The sequence below is a fragment of the Saccostrea cucullata genome, unplaced genomic scaffold, assembly GCF_032062105.1.
Source record: "Saccostrea cucullata isolate Sc308-1 unplaced genomic scaffold, CSIRO_AGI_Scuc_v1 ctg279, whole genome shotgun sequence".
In the NCBI taxonomy this organism is placed as follows: Eukaryota; Metazoa; Mollusca; class Bivalvia; order Ostreida; family Ostreidae; genus Saccostrea; species Saccostrea cuccullata.
Window position 1 is genome coordinate 18,072 of NW_026933486.1, and position 15,947 is coordinate 34,018.

Genomic DNA, 15,947 nt, shown 5'->3' on the forward strand with positions numbered 1-15,947 from the left:
AAAATTATTTAAAATGAATCCTTTCTTGACAAGGCAACTGTACATTTCGTTACCAAAGGTCATTCAGTGGCTTTAATTTATTTATACCTAAAAACTCTTCATAAAAAACAAAAAACTTGATAACCCTTTTCTCTTTGTAGTCTGTACATGTTAAACATGTAGGTCTTTTTAGGTTTTTACACATCTGAAGAATTTTCCGATCTTGTGTGTTCATATGTACCGAAGAGTAAATTAACATTCATCTAATTTTTTTTTTCCAAATCATATAAATTTTCAGAGTTTTCTATCCTTATTCGTCGACCGACAACAATATTAGCCTATAAAAAGGAGAAATAATTCTGCATGCGTGTTAAAAGATATATATTGAATCCGAAATTAAGATACTCCAGGTATATTTTCCTTAAGTGTACTAATGATATCATACTATATCAAAGCTATCGATAAAATGTAAAAATGATATATTATCATTTTGCTGTATTTTCACACAATTATAATTATATTATTAATGCATTGCAATCACAATTTTTTAAAATTTATAACAGATATATGATTTACCGCTTTTAGGTGATACTGTACTTGTAACAAATACACATGTTTCCATCCAGTGTTTAGGTATAAAAAATCATTTTACCATAGTTATGTAAACCAAAAAAAATCGTTTATTTTCATTTTTTTAACTGTTGTTTGAATTCCATATCATACTCTTTATATAAAGAAGCTTATTTAAATGTCTCCGCCCACTACAATGTAAAAGCGAAACCGAATCCTTTGTGTATGACGCTACACTAAAACTGTGATAGGTGTTAAAAAACTTTTGAGGTTCGTATAAAGTATACATTATGAAAGTATCATGATTAAATTGGAAATACTTTGTACTGTACAATAAATTTAAAAATAATACAATATCCTTTTAGTAAATCGATAAAATTCGGGAGAAATTGACATGAACTATTTGTGGAATACTCCTTTCAACAAGAACACACTTCAAGTCAACCACCTGACAAAGTTGGCTATCTGTTTGCAGTTGATGTATATAATCAACACAAATTACTGCATGTTAAATGCGTGATGTACATAACTTTCTATACACGGACGTTACTCATTGAAAATGAGCGCCATGAAACACTTCGGGAAGGACTACTCATTCTGTGTTCAGAGCTACTACCGTTAGATGGCCCATTTGCTGTAATCCGGACAGACCCCGCACCTGGATCTACAGCATTAGTCAACGACAAACTCTTAGCCAAGCATCGCATATCCATTGAAGTGGGACGTATAAAGAACGTCAATAAAAACCCTGTAGCAGAGCGAGCAATACAGGAACTAGAAACAGGAATCTTGCGTTATGATCCAATATGTCGCACGGTTACTCTATTGTCTTTGTGTTTAATTACCTCTCGACTGAATACACGAATTAGGGGTAGAGGAATCTCTGCCAAAGAGATGTGGACCCATCGTGACCAGTTCTCGCATGACCAGATCCCTGTGGATGATAACGAGCTGATTTCCAAACAACATGATATTAAGCTTGATAATCACCCACACAGTCAGGCCTCTAAACAACCTGGAAAGAGCAGTGCCCCTGGATGTAAGAGCAAAATTGGTGACTTGGTGTACTTATATTGTGACCGTAACAAATCAAAAACCAGAGACAGGTATATTGTAGTATCGTGCGATGGTGAATGGCGACACATTAGTAAGTTCAGTGGCTCCCAGCTCCGAACAGCTTATCGTGTTAAAGACAGTGATTGCTACTTAGTACCATCACAGGAAATACGTCAAGATGTGTTCTAAACAACCTACCCTCTGATGATGAGAGTGATGAGTTGCCGCGTGAATCCATGGACTTGGAAAACAGCTTGACCGAGTCAACATTCCCTTCACCACCACCAATACCTACTATTCTCTAGGATCCTCCAACCCCACTTCATCCTTCATCACCCGCAGATAAACTCACAGAACCACTGGTTTCTGAGATGATACACCCTGACAGTGCCACCGCATTACCACCTACTTGCAACGATGATGACCCGCAACCTAGACCCACCCGTGTTCGCAATCCACCGAAGTGGTTATCCGATTATGCTTGTGATTAAACCGTGTGATTTGTGTTTGGGGCATAATAATCCCCTTTTAAGTTTTAATTCTTATCAGAATTCAGTTAAAATTGTCATTGCATAAAGTATGTTGTATGATTAACATTACCTTAATTGCATTTAGTATTTTTACATTTGTGTAAAAGAAAGAAAAAGATGAAAAATGGTGACACCATTATGTTGAATAACATGTATTCCGGGTTTACTGAATGTGACCCGTATGGTTCTGCGTTATATTTTATTGGTCTGCCATTCCTCTTTTTCCGGTTTAATAAATGTTCTGGTGCATTGCCGTATCGATACCTGTGTGTGTGTTGTTGTGTTGGATATATACTAACTGGCGCAGTAAGCATATGTTGGTCTACTTTTCTCTGTTTAACAGCAATTGCAAAGTTTTAATAATCTTGTGTAAAAAGGAGATTAAATAATGAATAAATTAATAAATTAAAAGCTAATATATCAAAGTAATCTTTCTTCATTATGAACAAAAAAAAAAAAAAATAAAAGCTTCCACTTTAATGTAAAAGGTTTAGGTGCAATTTTTAGAAATTTATTTTGTGGTACTTAGGAGTGTGCATAATAGTCAATCATTCCAATGTGTAGAGCCAATTCAAATTTGTTTTAATCCTGACCAAGAAATCTCTCATTAGCATGATAATCGATTAAAAAGATTCTCTGGTTTCTTAGTCTATATCCTGGTAAGGTCCCTCTTGTTTTCACGGAAACTTTTTTAAAAGCAATATTTGGGGAAAAATGTATTTTGGGAACATGTCATTAGACCTTAATATGATGCTGTGAGTGTTTGCTCAAATAAATGAAAAGTGAAATAAAGACCAGGAAAGGATCGGGTAAACATGATAAAAAACTATCTTCTATAACGCTTTTGTTTAAAGAAGTTAAATTCAATAACCTTAATTTTTTGCCCTTCATTTTCATCAGTATAAAGTATTGTCCTCATTGGCCAACCGTTTCAAAGCTGCTTGCTTGTTGGGTGCTATCAGATCACAGGGGACTGAATTATTCTAACAAGTCCATTGGCGTCAGAAGCAAATTGGGGGGGGGGCTTAGTATAAAAAAAATCTGGTAAGTGAGGGGGCTATACCTACGAAGATATCTTCAATGCCTATAGCAAGTATGTGTTTGGAAAAAAGTGGGGGGCTAAGTCTATACTAAGTATATTTTTGGGAAAAAAGTAGGAGGGCTAAGTGTAGTATGTTCCACGATGCAAGTTTAAATGTTAAAATGCCCAATGAAAATCTTTATCAATTTGATTGCATGTGAATGTGGACGATGACCAAAATCCCTGAAAAATCTGTTGAAGTATGTTTTGGCTATTAGTTGGAAATAAAATCATACAATGGGTTTGGCTTTGATTGAAATGACTTATTTATTTGTTTCATATTTGTTAAGATTATATCTAACTGTATTGGAAAAAAAATAATGAAATCTAGCTTTGCAAAGATTGAGATTTACCACAAAATAAAAAAATAATAATTTTCATAAATACACGGTATGCCACCTAAAAAGTCTTTCTTTTTAATTATTTTTTCAGATGAAATAAGAAAACCAAAGTCTGTAATCCCTCAAAATGTCAAAGGTATGTAAGTGAATTCAAAAATAATAATTGGCAAATTGAAATATTTTACAAAAATTAATTAGCCTCGACTTGTTTCACTTAAAACAACATATTGTATGTTCATTATACCCGCACTTTCGAAAGAAAGTTCGGGTATATTGTTGTTACTCATGTCCGTCTGTCCGTCCCTCCGTCCCTCTGTCACACTTTTCTTCCCTGAACTCCTCCTACATTATTCACAGTAGCTTAATCATCCTTTGGGAGATGGTTGGGGGTGTCATGTAGATGTGCAGTAAGGTTTCGGAATTTTGATTTTGCCCCGGGGGATCAAATGGGGGTCGAAAAATGACGTTTTTTTTATACAAAAAGCCCCCTCTTCCCTGAACTCCTCCTACATTTTTCACAGTAGCTTAATCATCCTTTGGGAGATGGTTGGGGGTGTCATGTAGATGTGCAGTAAGGTTTCGGAATTTTGATTTTGCCCCGGGGGATCAAATTGGGGTCGAAAAATGACGTGTTTTTTTTTTATACAAAAAGCCCCTTCTTCCCTGAACTCCTCCTACATTTTTCACAGTAGCTTAATCATCCTTTGGGAGATGGTTGGGGGTGTCATGTAGATGTGCAGTAAGGTTTCGGAATTTTGATTTTGCCCCGGGGGATCAAATTGGGGTCGAAAAATAACTTTTTTTTTATACAAAAAGCCCCTTCTTCCCTGAACTCCTCCTACATTTTTCACAGTAGCTTAATCATCCTTTGGGAGATGGTTGGGGGTGTCATGTAGATGTGCAGTAAGATTTCGGAATTTTGATTTTGCCCCGGGGGATCAAATGGGGGTCGAAAAATGACGTTTTTTATACAAAAAGCCCCTTCTTCCCTGAACTCCTTCTAAATTTTACTCAGCAGCTTAATCATCTTTTGAGAGATGGTAGGTGGTGTCATGTAGATGTGCAGTAAGGTGTTGGAATTTTGATTTTGCCCCAGACGATCAAATGGGAGTCGAAAAAAAATGTTTTTTATACAAAAAGCCCCTTCTTCCCTGAACTTCTTCTACATTTTACTCAGCAGCCTTATCATCTTTTGAGAGATGGTAGGTGGTGTCATGTTGATGTGCAGTAAGGTTTCGGTATTCTGATTTTGCCCCGGGGGATCAAATGGGGGTCGAAAAAAGACGTGTTTTTTTTTTATACAAAAAGCCCCTTTTTCCCTGAACTCCTCCTTCATTTTTCACAGTAGCTTAAGGTTCTCCGATCCTCAGGTCACAAAAATTGAAAGTGTAAATTTCAAAACAAATGACATTTTATTTGTTCATACTATTGATTTGAATAATAAATAAAACATTTATTTGTATTGTTTCCATGTGTTTTTCAAAGATAATACGTTATCACCCACATAGGTTTATATAAGGAAAAAGAGATTTCTTCAAGGTTTTGGCAATTTATATTCAGTATAGGATGGTTACACTGTATTTTTGCACATAACAACATCTATTAGATATGTTGATATAAAATAAATTTCTAAAAACCAGGTGTATCCAACATAATAACCATGGAAATGAAACATTACATCTTTACATCCACATCAAATGTCAGAGTTATGCTTCTTTCAAGAACTGAACAACAGATGTAATAATGTTTTTTTCGTTTTGTCACTCTGGGTTTCCCGTTGAAATTCTCATTAAGTACACTGTGTACCCCGTGAAACCCTCCTCTGTTGTATGCCAACTGAATATGATGCAGAGACAGTCCAGAGAGCGACATCTTTTTCACCATGCTCTCCGACACTACTTTGTTTCTTATCAAGGGCATCAAAGTTTGCAGATTAGATTTAGAAACTTCCATCTGGTTGACAACTTGCATGATATAATCCATGCTGAAAGAATAGTTCAAGTAATATGATTCTGTGTTGTGGTACTCAACAAGTTTCTGCAGATATGCACAATCTTCTAAAGCATCATGTGCATCAAATGTACAGCCTAGTATTTCAAGCACAAGGGTCTCCAGAGTTGAATTGGATGGATTACAAGATGTGTGTTCTTTCAACATAGGAAGAGTATCACAGAATCCAATAATGCAGTCTTGTAGTGGTATATTGGAACACTTTCTCATAGCTCTGCATAAAACGACACTGTCAAATTTTCTGCAGTTGTGAGCAAATAACACAGGTTTACGTATCCCTGGTGTATTATTTAGCCACTCACGAAATGATGTCAAACACTCCTGTATGGAACATGCTTGCACGGGAACACCATTCTTGTATAAAGTAGAACCATCACAGGTAAGTCCTGTTATCCTTGAGGCTGTCTCCTGTATGGCAACTGATGGAAGCACATACTGACAAAAAGAGAAATCAGCACACCTTGCAGCCATTTGTGTTATTTCACATGATGCATCTGAAAAAAATGAACAAGTATAAGATATGAGTATAAGAAAATTACACGATATTTCTGTTACATATATTTGTAAGGATAAATAACAAATTTACCCACATACCTAAACCAGTTGTCTCTAGATCAAAGTAGACTCTACTGTATTCACCCGGAGGCAGTGGAACTTGGTGGAGCTGTTCTGGAGGGGATGGAATAGTCTCCATTCTTTCGTCAGGAATACTACTGCTTTGAGAAAGTACACCACTCTCATAAGTTATACCCTCCCTTGTTTCAGATGATGATATTGCAGATGCCGACTTCTTCTTCAGTTCAACTCTTCTTTTTTTGAACTCTTTTGAAGATATTTGTTCAAAATTCTTTTTCCTTTTCTTCATTTTTCTTTCAGCGTCTTTTGCGGTGCATGTTCCAGGAGACAATGATAGCTCTTCATGTATCTGCAATAAAAAAACACAAATTTTGAATGTTATATTTTTACATGTATTTTCATTCACTGGTGAGAAAGATAATAAATGATACAACTTTTCTATATGAAGTTACCTGAAGTACATATGGAGCTCCAATATTTTTCTCACAGACTGCTGCTGCAACTCTCACACTTGTACTTTCGGATCCTGAATAAAAATTATTCTTGGGGTTTTTCCTGGATACGATGTGGTTGAAATTTTCATTATGTTGCGTGCTTTCAAGTAAAGAAAGTCTCTCTGACTGATTAGCATATGATGTAAAAAGTTGCTGAAGGTCTTCAAACAGATTCGTGTCGGTGAGATATTTTCCATAGGGAAGATGCTTCGGTGTGTACGTTTCCTTATTTTGTAGATATCTGCACCATTTCACTTGGCATGATGAATGTTTACCATATAGGTGGTTTGGAATGGCTAGTAGGTTTTCTTTCAATGATATGGGTTCTTCTCTGTTAGAGGACACAGCATATGCAAAGCACTTTTTTATGTGACTTATAGTTTTGACACTCAGTATCCTCTTATATTTTTCTTTCTGCAAGGCATACAGATTATTTGCAAAGTTTTTGAACGTATGGTTCTTATCACTACATTTCTGCATGTCAGCATTTACCTCCAATCTTACTTTATGAATGGTACTAGTGTCGTCATCCATAACTAAAGTTTTCACTTTGTGCCCCTTGTTTTCAATACTTTTTAGGATCTTTACAGCCATGGATGGTTCCATTGATTTTGAGCTTCCCTCCCAATTCTTTCTACAATCGTGTTCTTTCTTCTCCCGTCCTCGGAGCTCAGCACTTTTACATACTCTGCAACTCTTTGCCATCACATCATAGCCTACCACCTTTCCAGTTTTACATCCAATCATTGATCCATGACCTGATAAATGGTTGATAAGAGAAAAAAAAACTTATTTATTCATTTATACATGTGTGTGTCTTCTTTTTTAACTTTTATATCCATAATAATTCAATGTTCATGTGTATTTCTTGATATTGAAATTACTTTATTACATTTTCAACAGTGAAATACTTTTAGTTATCCAGGTTCAATCAAGGGTGTACAGGGATTGACCCCAGGTTTTATTCCATACACTCTGAATCCGGAGGCCAAAGGGTGTATGGAATACAACCTGGGGTAAATCCCTGTACACCCTTGATTGAACCTGGATAATTATTTGTTTTTTATGTACCCATACAATTCTTTGTAAATATCAAAGTCTATTCAACTATGTCTCAATCTTGTATGTTTTCAATACTATGTTACTTAGCTAATCAACTATAACAATATGTTTACTATGACACTATGAAACTACAAAAAGATGTGGGCAAATGGAAAATTAAAGAAAATGTAATAAAAAGAAAAATCAATGTTTTGTAGTTGGATATGGCATTTATTTCAGTTGTGAGACCTAATTTTTTTTTTCTCATACTTTCAATCATGTTTCACACTCAAGAAAATATGAAAAAAAAATGTCCCACTTATGAAATAAATTCAATATGCAACCACAAAAGATTGAATACCCTATATTCATTTCATTAGCATACAATGACATTTTGGGGTTTCAAAACTCTTCTTTCATATGTATTTATACAATATAAAATTCATTCATAATGTTATAAAAAAATCAAATCATAAAATACCTGATAAACTATTATAATTCCTTCCACTTCCTCTCTTTTGCCAACCAGCGTCGTAAGACAGTATCAAACCACTATCACTAGAATGAATTGAAATATTTAGAAATATATAAAGTATGAAAATCACATGTATACTTATGAAAAAATATCAAATAGGTGTGCAAAATTTCTTTAGAAAATAACTGAAATATGTTACTTATAATGTGATCAATATAAACATTATACCAAATACAAGTACATATATTTATAAAATGACAATGCTATATGATTTTATGAGATGTTATGATGAATACTATGGAAGTAATTTTCACAATGAAAATATTTACCCTGATCTATGTGCCTCATTTTCCAATGCATCATTGCATGTCATTTCAGCAAGTGACTCAAATACAGGGGCACATTCTCTCTCTCTCTTTTTCAAATTGCTATGACTAAGGCAATGGATGTTGAGAGTTGAAAAGAGCTTTGTCACAACAGCCTCCCCAACTCCAGCATGGGTCAAAGCTACAATAAATTTTATATTTATAAAACATTCATAACTTGTCACCATTTTCATTGCTATGATTATTATTATGAACCAAATAATTTTTTCTTTATCAAAAGTTTAGAGGATCATTAGGCTGCTTATCTGTGTCATATAAAAAGAAGAATCATTGTAATTATTTTTGAGAAATACTCATACATTGTATGTTCTTATTTTTCATATATTCAAAATACAACCAAATAAATACATACCAACCCCAAGCTTTGTATTCACATCAAATGGACCTTGGCCATTTGGACCAATGTTGTGTCGCTTCCCGGTTGGCACAATTGTCAACTCCTTGCAATTAGTACACTCTATGTATAAAAGACTCGCAAGGCCATACTGTCTTTCTTTTACACAATCCGCTAAGTCAAGTGGCGTATGACAAACAAAACATCCTCGTTTTAGATGTTCAACTAAAACGGCAAACTCTATGATCCTTCGACCATCAAAGATATTGGTGTATACTCTAGACAATTCTTCACTTTCTTCGGTCTCACCTAAATCAGTGGAACTTACATCATCATCATGTTCGTATGTCTGAGTTTCAGAGTTGTTTACGTCAACGGCAGTACTGTTATTTACGCAAGTGTCTGTGGGAAAACTGCTGGTCTGGGTTTCATTGTTATTCACATCAGTACCGGTGTTTACACAAATGCCAGAAAAACTGCTGGTCCCTTTTTTGAAGCGACCCTTCTTGTTTCTTGCTCTGGAGGGATTTCCCTCCATTGTTGATTGTTTACTAGTTACATCGTTAATATACTTTCCTTCTTTCACAAAAGATTTCCAAAAATTATAAATACCGGATTTCATGGTACGAATAAACTATTTCCGAATATGAGTAGGAGTTGTCTCGCCTTGCTGAGGATCGGAGATCGTTAATCATCCTTTGGGAGATGGTTGGGGGTGTCATGTAGATGTGCAGTAAGGTTTCGGAATTTTGATTTTGCCCCGGGGGATCAAATGGGGGTCGAAAAATGACGTTTTTTATACAAAGAGCCCCTTCTTCCCTGTACTCCTACATTTTACTCAGCAGCCAAATCATCTTTTGAGAGATGGTTGGTGGTGTCATGTAGATGTGCAGTAAGGTTTTGGAATTTTGAATTTGCCCCAGACGATCAAATGGGAGTCGAAAAAAAATGTTTTTTTATACAAAAAGCCCCTTCTTCCCTGAACTTCTTCTACATTTTACTCAGCAGCCTTATCATCTTTTGAGAGATGGTAGGTGGTGTCATGTTGATGTGCAGTAAGGTTTCGGTATTCTGATTTTGCCCCGGGGGATCAAATTGGAGTCGAAAAATGACGTTTTTTTTTATACAAAAAGCCCCTTCTTCCCTGAACTCCTCCTACATTTTTCTTAGTAGCTTAATCATCCTTTGGGAGATGGTTAGTGGTGTCATGTAGATGTGCAGTTAGGTTTCGGAATTTTGATTTTGCCCCGGGGGATCAAATTGGGGTCGAAAAATGACGTTTTTTTATTCAAAAAGCCCCTCTTCCCTGAACTCCTTCTACATTTTACTCAGCAGCCTAATCATCTTTTGAGAGATGGTAGGTAGAGTCATGTAGATGTGCAGTAAGGTTTCGGAATTTTGATTATGCCACAGGGAATCAAATGGGGGTCGAAAAATGACGTTTTTTATACAAAAAGCCCCTTCTTCCATGTACTCCTTCTACATTTTACTCAGCAGCCTAATGTTCTTTTGAGAGATGGTGGGTGGTGTCATGTAGATGTGCAGTAAGGTTTCGGAATTTTGATTTTGCCCCAGGGGATCAAATGGGGGTCGAAAAATGATGTTTTTATACAAAAAGCCCCTTCTTCCCTGAACTCCTACATTTTTCACAGTAGCTTAATCATCCTTTGGGAGATGGTTGGGGTGTCATGTAGATGTGCAGTAAGGTTTCGGAATTTTGATTTTGCCCCGGGGGATCAAATGGGGGTCGAAAAATAACTTTTTTTTTTATACAAAAAGCATCTTCTTCCCTGAACTCCTCCTACATTTTATTAAGCAGCCTAATCCTCTTTTGAGAGATGGTAGGTGGTGTGATGTAGATGTGCAGTTAGGTTTCGGAATTTTGATTTTTCCCCGGGGGATCAAATGGGGGTCGAAAAATGACATTTTTTATACAAAAAGCCTCTTCTTCCCTGAACTCCTTCTACATTTTACTCAGCAGCCTAATCATCTTTTGAGAGATGGTTGATGGCGTCATGTAGATGTGCAGTAAGGTTTCGGAATTTTGATTTTGCCCCAGACGATCAAATGGGAGTCGAAAAAAAATGTTTTTTTTATACAAAAAGCCCCTTCTTCCCTGAACTTCTTCTACATTTTACTCAGCAGCCTTATCATCTTTTGAGAGATGGTAGGTGGTGTCATGTTGATGTGCAGTAAGGTTTCGGTATTCTGATTTTGCCCCGGGGGATCAAATGGGGGTCGAAAAAAGACGTTTTTTTTTTTATACAAAAAGCCCCTTTTTCCCTGAACTCCTCCTTCATTTTTCACAGTAGCTTAATCATCCTTTGGGAGATGGTTGGGGGTGTCATGTAGATGTGCAGTAAGGTTTCGGAATTTTGATTTTGCCCCGGGGGATCAAATGGGGGTCGAAAAATGACGTTTTTTATACAAAAAGCCCCTTCTTCCCTGAACTCCTTCTAAATTTTACTCAGCAGCCTAATCATCTTTTGAGAGATGGTAGGTGGTGTCATGTAGATGTGCAGTAAGGTTTTGGAATTTTGATTTTGCCCCAGACGATCAAATGGGAGTCGAAAAAAAATGTTTTTTATACAAAAAGCCCCTTCTTCCCTGAACTTCTTCTACATTTTACTCAGCAGCCTTATCATCTTTTGAGAGATGGTAGGTGGTGTCATGTTGATGTGCAGTAAGGTTTCGGTATTCTGATTTTGCCCCGGGGGATCAAATGGGGGTCGAAAAAAGACGTGTTTTTTTTTATACAAAAAGCCCCTTTTTTCCTGAACTCCTCCTTCATTTTTCACAGTAGCTTAATCATCCTTTGGGAGATGGTTGGGGGTGTCATGTAGATGTGCAGTAAGGTTTCGGAATTTTGATTTTGCCCCGGGGGATCAAATGGGGGTCGAAAAATGACGTTTTTTATACAAAGAGCCCCTTCTTCCCTGTACTCCTTCTACATTTTACTCAGCAGCCAAATCATCTTTTGAGAGATGGTTGGTGGTGTCATGTAGATGTGCAGTAAGGTTTTGGAATTTTGAATTTGCCCCAGACGATCAAATGGGAGTCGAAAAAAAATGTTTTTTATACAAAAAGCCCCTTCTTCCCTGAACTTCTTCTACATTTTACTCAGCAGCCTTATCATCTTTTGAGAGATGGTAGGTGGTGTCATGTTGATGTGCAGTAAGGTTTCGGTATTCTGATTTTGCCCCGGGGGATCAAATTGGAGTCGAAAAATGACGTTTTTTTTTTTATACAAAAAGCCCCTTCTTCCCTGAACTCCTCCTACATTTTTCTTAGTAGCTTAATCATCCTTTGGGAGATGGTTAGTGGTGTCATGTAGATGTGCAGTTAGGTTTCGGAATTTTGATTTTGCCCCGGGGGATCAAATGGGGGTCGAAAAATGACGTTTTTTTTATTCAAAAAGCCCCTCTTCCCTGAACTCCTTCTACATTTTACTCAGCAGCCTAATCATCTTTTGAGAGATGGTAGGTAGAGTCATGTAGATGTGCAGTAAGGTTTCGGAATTTTGACTATGCCACAGGGAATCAATTCGGGGTCGAAAAATGACGTTTTTTATACAAAAAGCCCCTTCTTCCATGTACTCCTTCTACATTTTACTCAGCAGCCTAATGTTCTTTTGAGAGATGGTGGGTGGTGTCATGTAGATGTGCAGTAAGGTTTCGGAATTTTGATTTTGCCCCAGGGGATCAAATGGGGGTCGAAAAATGATGTTTTTATACAAAAAGCCCCTTCTTCCCTGAACTCCTACATTTTTCACAGTAGCTTAATCATCCTTTGGGAGATGGTTGGGGTGTCATGTAGATGTGCAGTAAGGTTTCGGAATTCTGATTTTGCCCCGGGGGATCAAATGGGGGTCGAAAAATAACTTTTTTTTTTATACAAAAAGCATCTTCTTCCCTGAACTCCTCCTACATTTTATTAAGCAGCCTAATCCTCTTTTGAGAGATGGTAGGTGGTGTGATGTAGATGTGCAGTTAGGTTTCGGAATTTTAATTTTTCCTCGGGGGATCAAATGGGGGTCGAAAAATTACATTTTTTATACAAAAAGCCTCTTCTTCCCTGAACTCCTTCTACATTTTACTCAGCAGCCTAATCATCTTTTGAGAGATGGTTGATGGCGTCATGTAGATGTGCAGTAAGGTTTCGGAATTTTCATTTTTGCCCGGGGGGTTGGGGGATGGGGATCAAATCGAGGTTGAATTTTTATATATTTTTTTTTACATATATTTGACATTTTTTATCACCCTGCTTTCAAGAACTTCCCTAATATCTTATGCTGCTATAGTTTTAAACCATGATCATTTAGAAAATGAATGGTTTGTTTTGTGTATGTGTAAAATGGTTTCAAAATTTGAATTTTCATATAGATGGCAAAAAGGGGCTGGAAAAATATGGCACCTCCCTAACCCTGGTGGTCATGATTTGTACAAACTTGAATCTACACCTCTTGAGAATATTTCCATATTAATCATGCTCTTGGTGTTCCTGAAAAGAAGAACTTTAAAGATGTGTTTCCTTTTATTCCTAAAATGATTTGTACAAATTTGAATCTACACTACCTGTAGTGCTTCCATATAAATATGATGATTTATGGATTTTTCATTCTTGAGAAGATTTTAAAAGAATTTTCCAATAAATTTCTATGTAAAACTTTGGTCGGCCTTTTTGGCCCCGCCCTACCCCCAGGGTCATGATTTGAACAAACTTGAATCTTCACTACCTGAGGATGCTTCCATATAAATTTGATGAATTATGGCTTTGTCATTCTTGAGAAGAAGTTTTTTTTTAAGTTTTTTCCTATATATTTCTATGTAAAACTTTGGTCAGCCCTTTTGGCCCTGCCCTACCCCCAGGGGTCATGAATTGAACAAACTTGAATCTACACTATATGAGGATGTTACTCCATAAGTTTCATCTTTCCTGGCACAGTGGTTTTTGAGAAGAAGATTTTTAAAACATGCCACCAAATGTTCATTAATTCCCAATTATCTCCCCTTGAATGAGGGCAGGGTCCTTCATTTGAAAAAAAAAAACTTGAATCCCCTTCACCCAAGGATGCTTTGTGGCAAGTTTGGTTGAAATGGCTCAGTGGTTCTTGAGAAGAAGTCAAAAATGTGAAAAGTTTACAGACAGCTAGACAGACAGAAAGACGCCAGACAAAATATAATCAGAAAAGCTCACTTGAGCCTTTGGCTCAGGTGAGCTAAAAACTAAAAACTAAAATTTATATTTGTGTATAAAGTTTAATGAAAATATCTTAAACAGTTTTTTTTTTAGAAATGAATCTAAAATATAAATAAATTGGATATAGATAATAAATTCTCATCAAATTATGTATAAGTGCATGTTAACATAAAAATGTCTTAAATTATTTCTTAAAAACTAAGCAAAATACATATTAAAGAGGAGGGAGGTCAAGGTCACAGGAATGTGCAAGATGAAGTTTTTGATGCAGCTGAATAGCTCTCACTAATACATATTAGCTTATTATGTTTGATAAAAAATATCTTGAATGATTTAATGAAACTGAGCTTAACACTTTGTTTTAAGAAAAGAGAGGTCAAAGGAAAGGTTGTGGTCAAAATGTTGTTCTAGCTGAAAAGCTTACATCAGTGTGAATTTACTATTATCATATGAATTTTGATAAAAATATAATTAATGGTTTATTTGAAACTTAGATAAATTTTAAAAAGTCAGGTCAACGTCAAAAGAAAATTCAAGGTCAAAATAAGTTAATGCAATAATAGCTCTCATCAGTATGTATTAGCATATGAAGTTTGATTAATATATCTTGAACTGTTTATTCAAAACTGATCTAGTCTAAGACAGTGAGGTAAACAAGATGTGTTTGTGAAACACTATGCGCCCGGCGGAAAGAAAGTTCAAAAAATCTATTTTTAGCATATAGGTCATAGTCAAGGTCACAAGGTCATTGACCTTGATGTCATTTGAATGGACTTAATGAGGTGAGTATGCATACCAAATATGAAGTCTCTATCTCTTATTGTTCAAAAGTTATGGCCAAGGTTAAAGTTGACAACAGACAAACAGACAAACAGATAAACAGACAAACAGACAAACAGACAGGACAAAAACAATATATGCCCGGGATCTATCGATCCATCTATCTATCTATCTATATATATATATATATATATATATATATATATATATATATATATATATATATATATATATATATATATATATATATATATATACAACTTCCGAGTGTCCAGTAAGTAATTCCTAACATTTTTTACCATTCAACTACCATAAATTATCTTTATAATCATACTTTTTCACATCTCGTTTACGGATTTTTTCCGTTATTTCCTGATTATGACAATGAGCACACGGCGGGTGTGACCGGTCAGCAGGGGATGCTCACTCCTCCATGGCACCTGATCCCACCTCTGATGTTTCGGAGGTCCGTGTTTGCTCTGCTCTTGTTTTGTATATTTGTTTAATGGACGTTGAGATTGAATACTGTTCGTTATTTCCATATCCTTATTACAACCAGCGGCCATTGACAATCTGTGTGACGTCACACCAACTGCAGCAAATGATAAATAATCATTTTGGGTATCTTTTAATGTGTTTTCGGCATTAGTAATTGATTTTAATAAATCCACTTACTAAACAGAAGCTCCAAAATTGGTGGACATCTTCAATTGTCTTGAATCAGTTATTAGAAACGACTGTCACTCTCTGTTTTTAAATTTACCACAAACGAAAGTATTCGATTATCTCCCTTTCTCTTTGAATCAAAACATTCCAAGAGATAAGAAATTATAAAATCTACCTTTTTTGCTATCGTATATTGATTGATTGATTGTATATTGTTTAACGTCCATCTTAAGAATTTTTCAATCATATAGAGACATTACCGTACCCAGGTAAAGGGCTTCAAATTTAGATCTTTATTAGTCCCCTACCGGTGAAACCGAAGGGGACTATAGGTTTCCTCTGCGTCCGTCCGTCCGTCCGTCTGTCTGTCCCCGTCAGTCTGTCCCACTTGGTTTTCCGCACTTTTTTTCTAAACGCTTGCAGATATTA

The 15,947-nt window shown here is 36.0% G+C and overlaps 1 protein-coding gene across 1 annotated transcript in view; it reads left to right on the forward strand.

Moving 5' to 3' along the window:
- Positions 1-15,947, forward strand: part of LOC134238472 (uncharacterized) — a 28,736-nt gene that overhangs the window by 6,416 nt on the left and 6,373 nt on the right. The window contains exon 3 of the mRNA XM_062720604.1: positions 3,649-3,693. Coding sequence (XP_062576588.1) covers positions 3,649-3,693 — 45 coding nt within the window. The remainder of the gene's footprint in view (positions 1-3,648; positions 3,694-15,947) is intronic.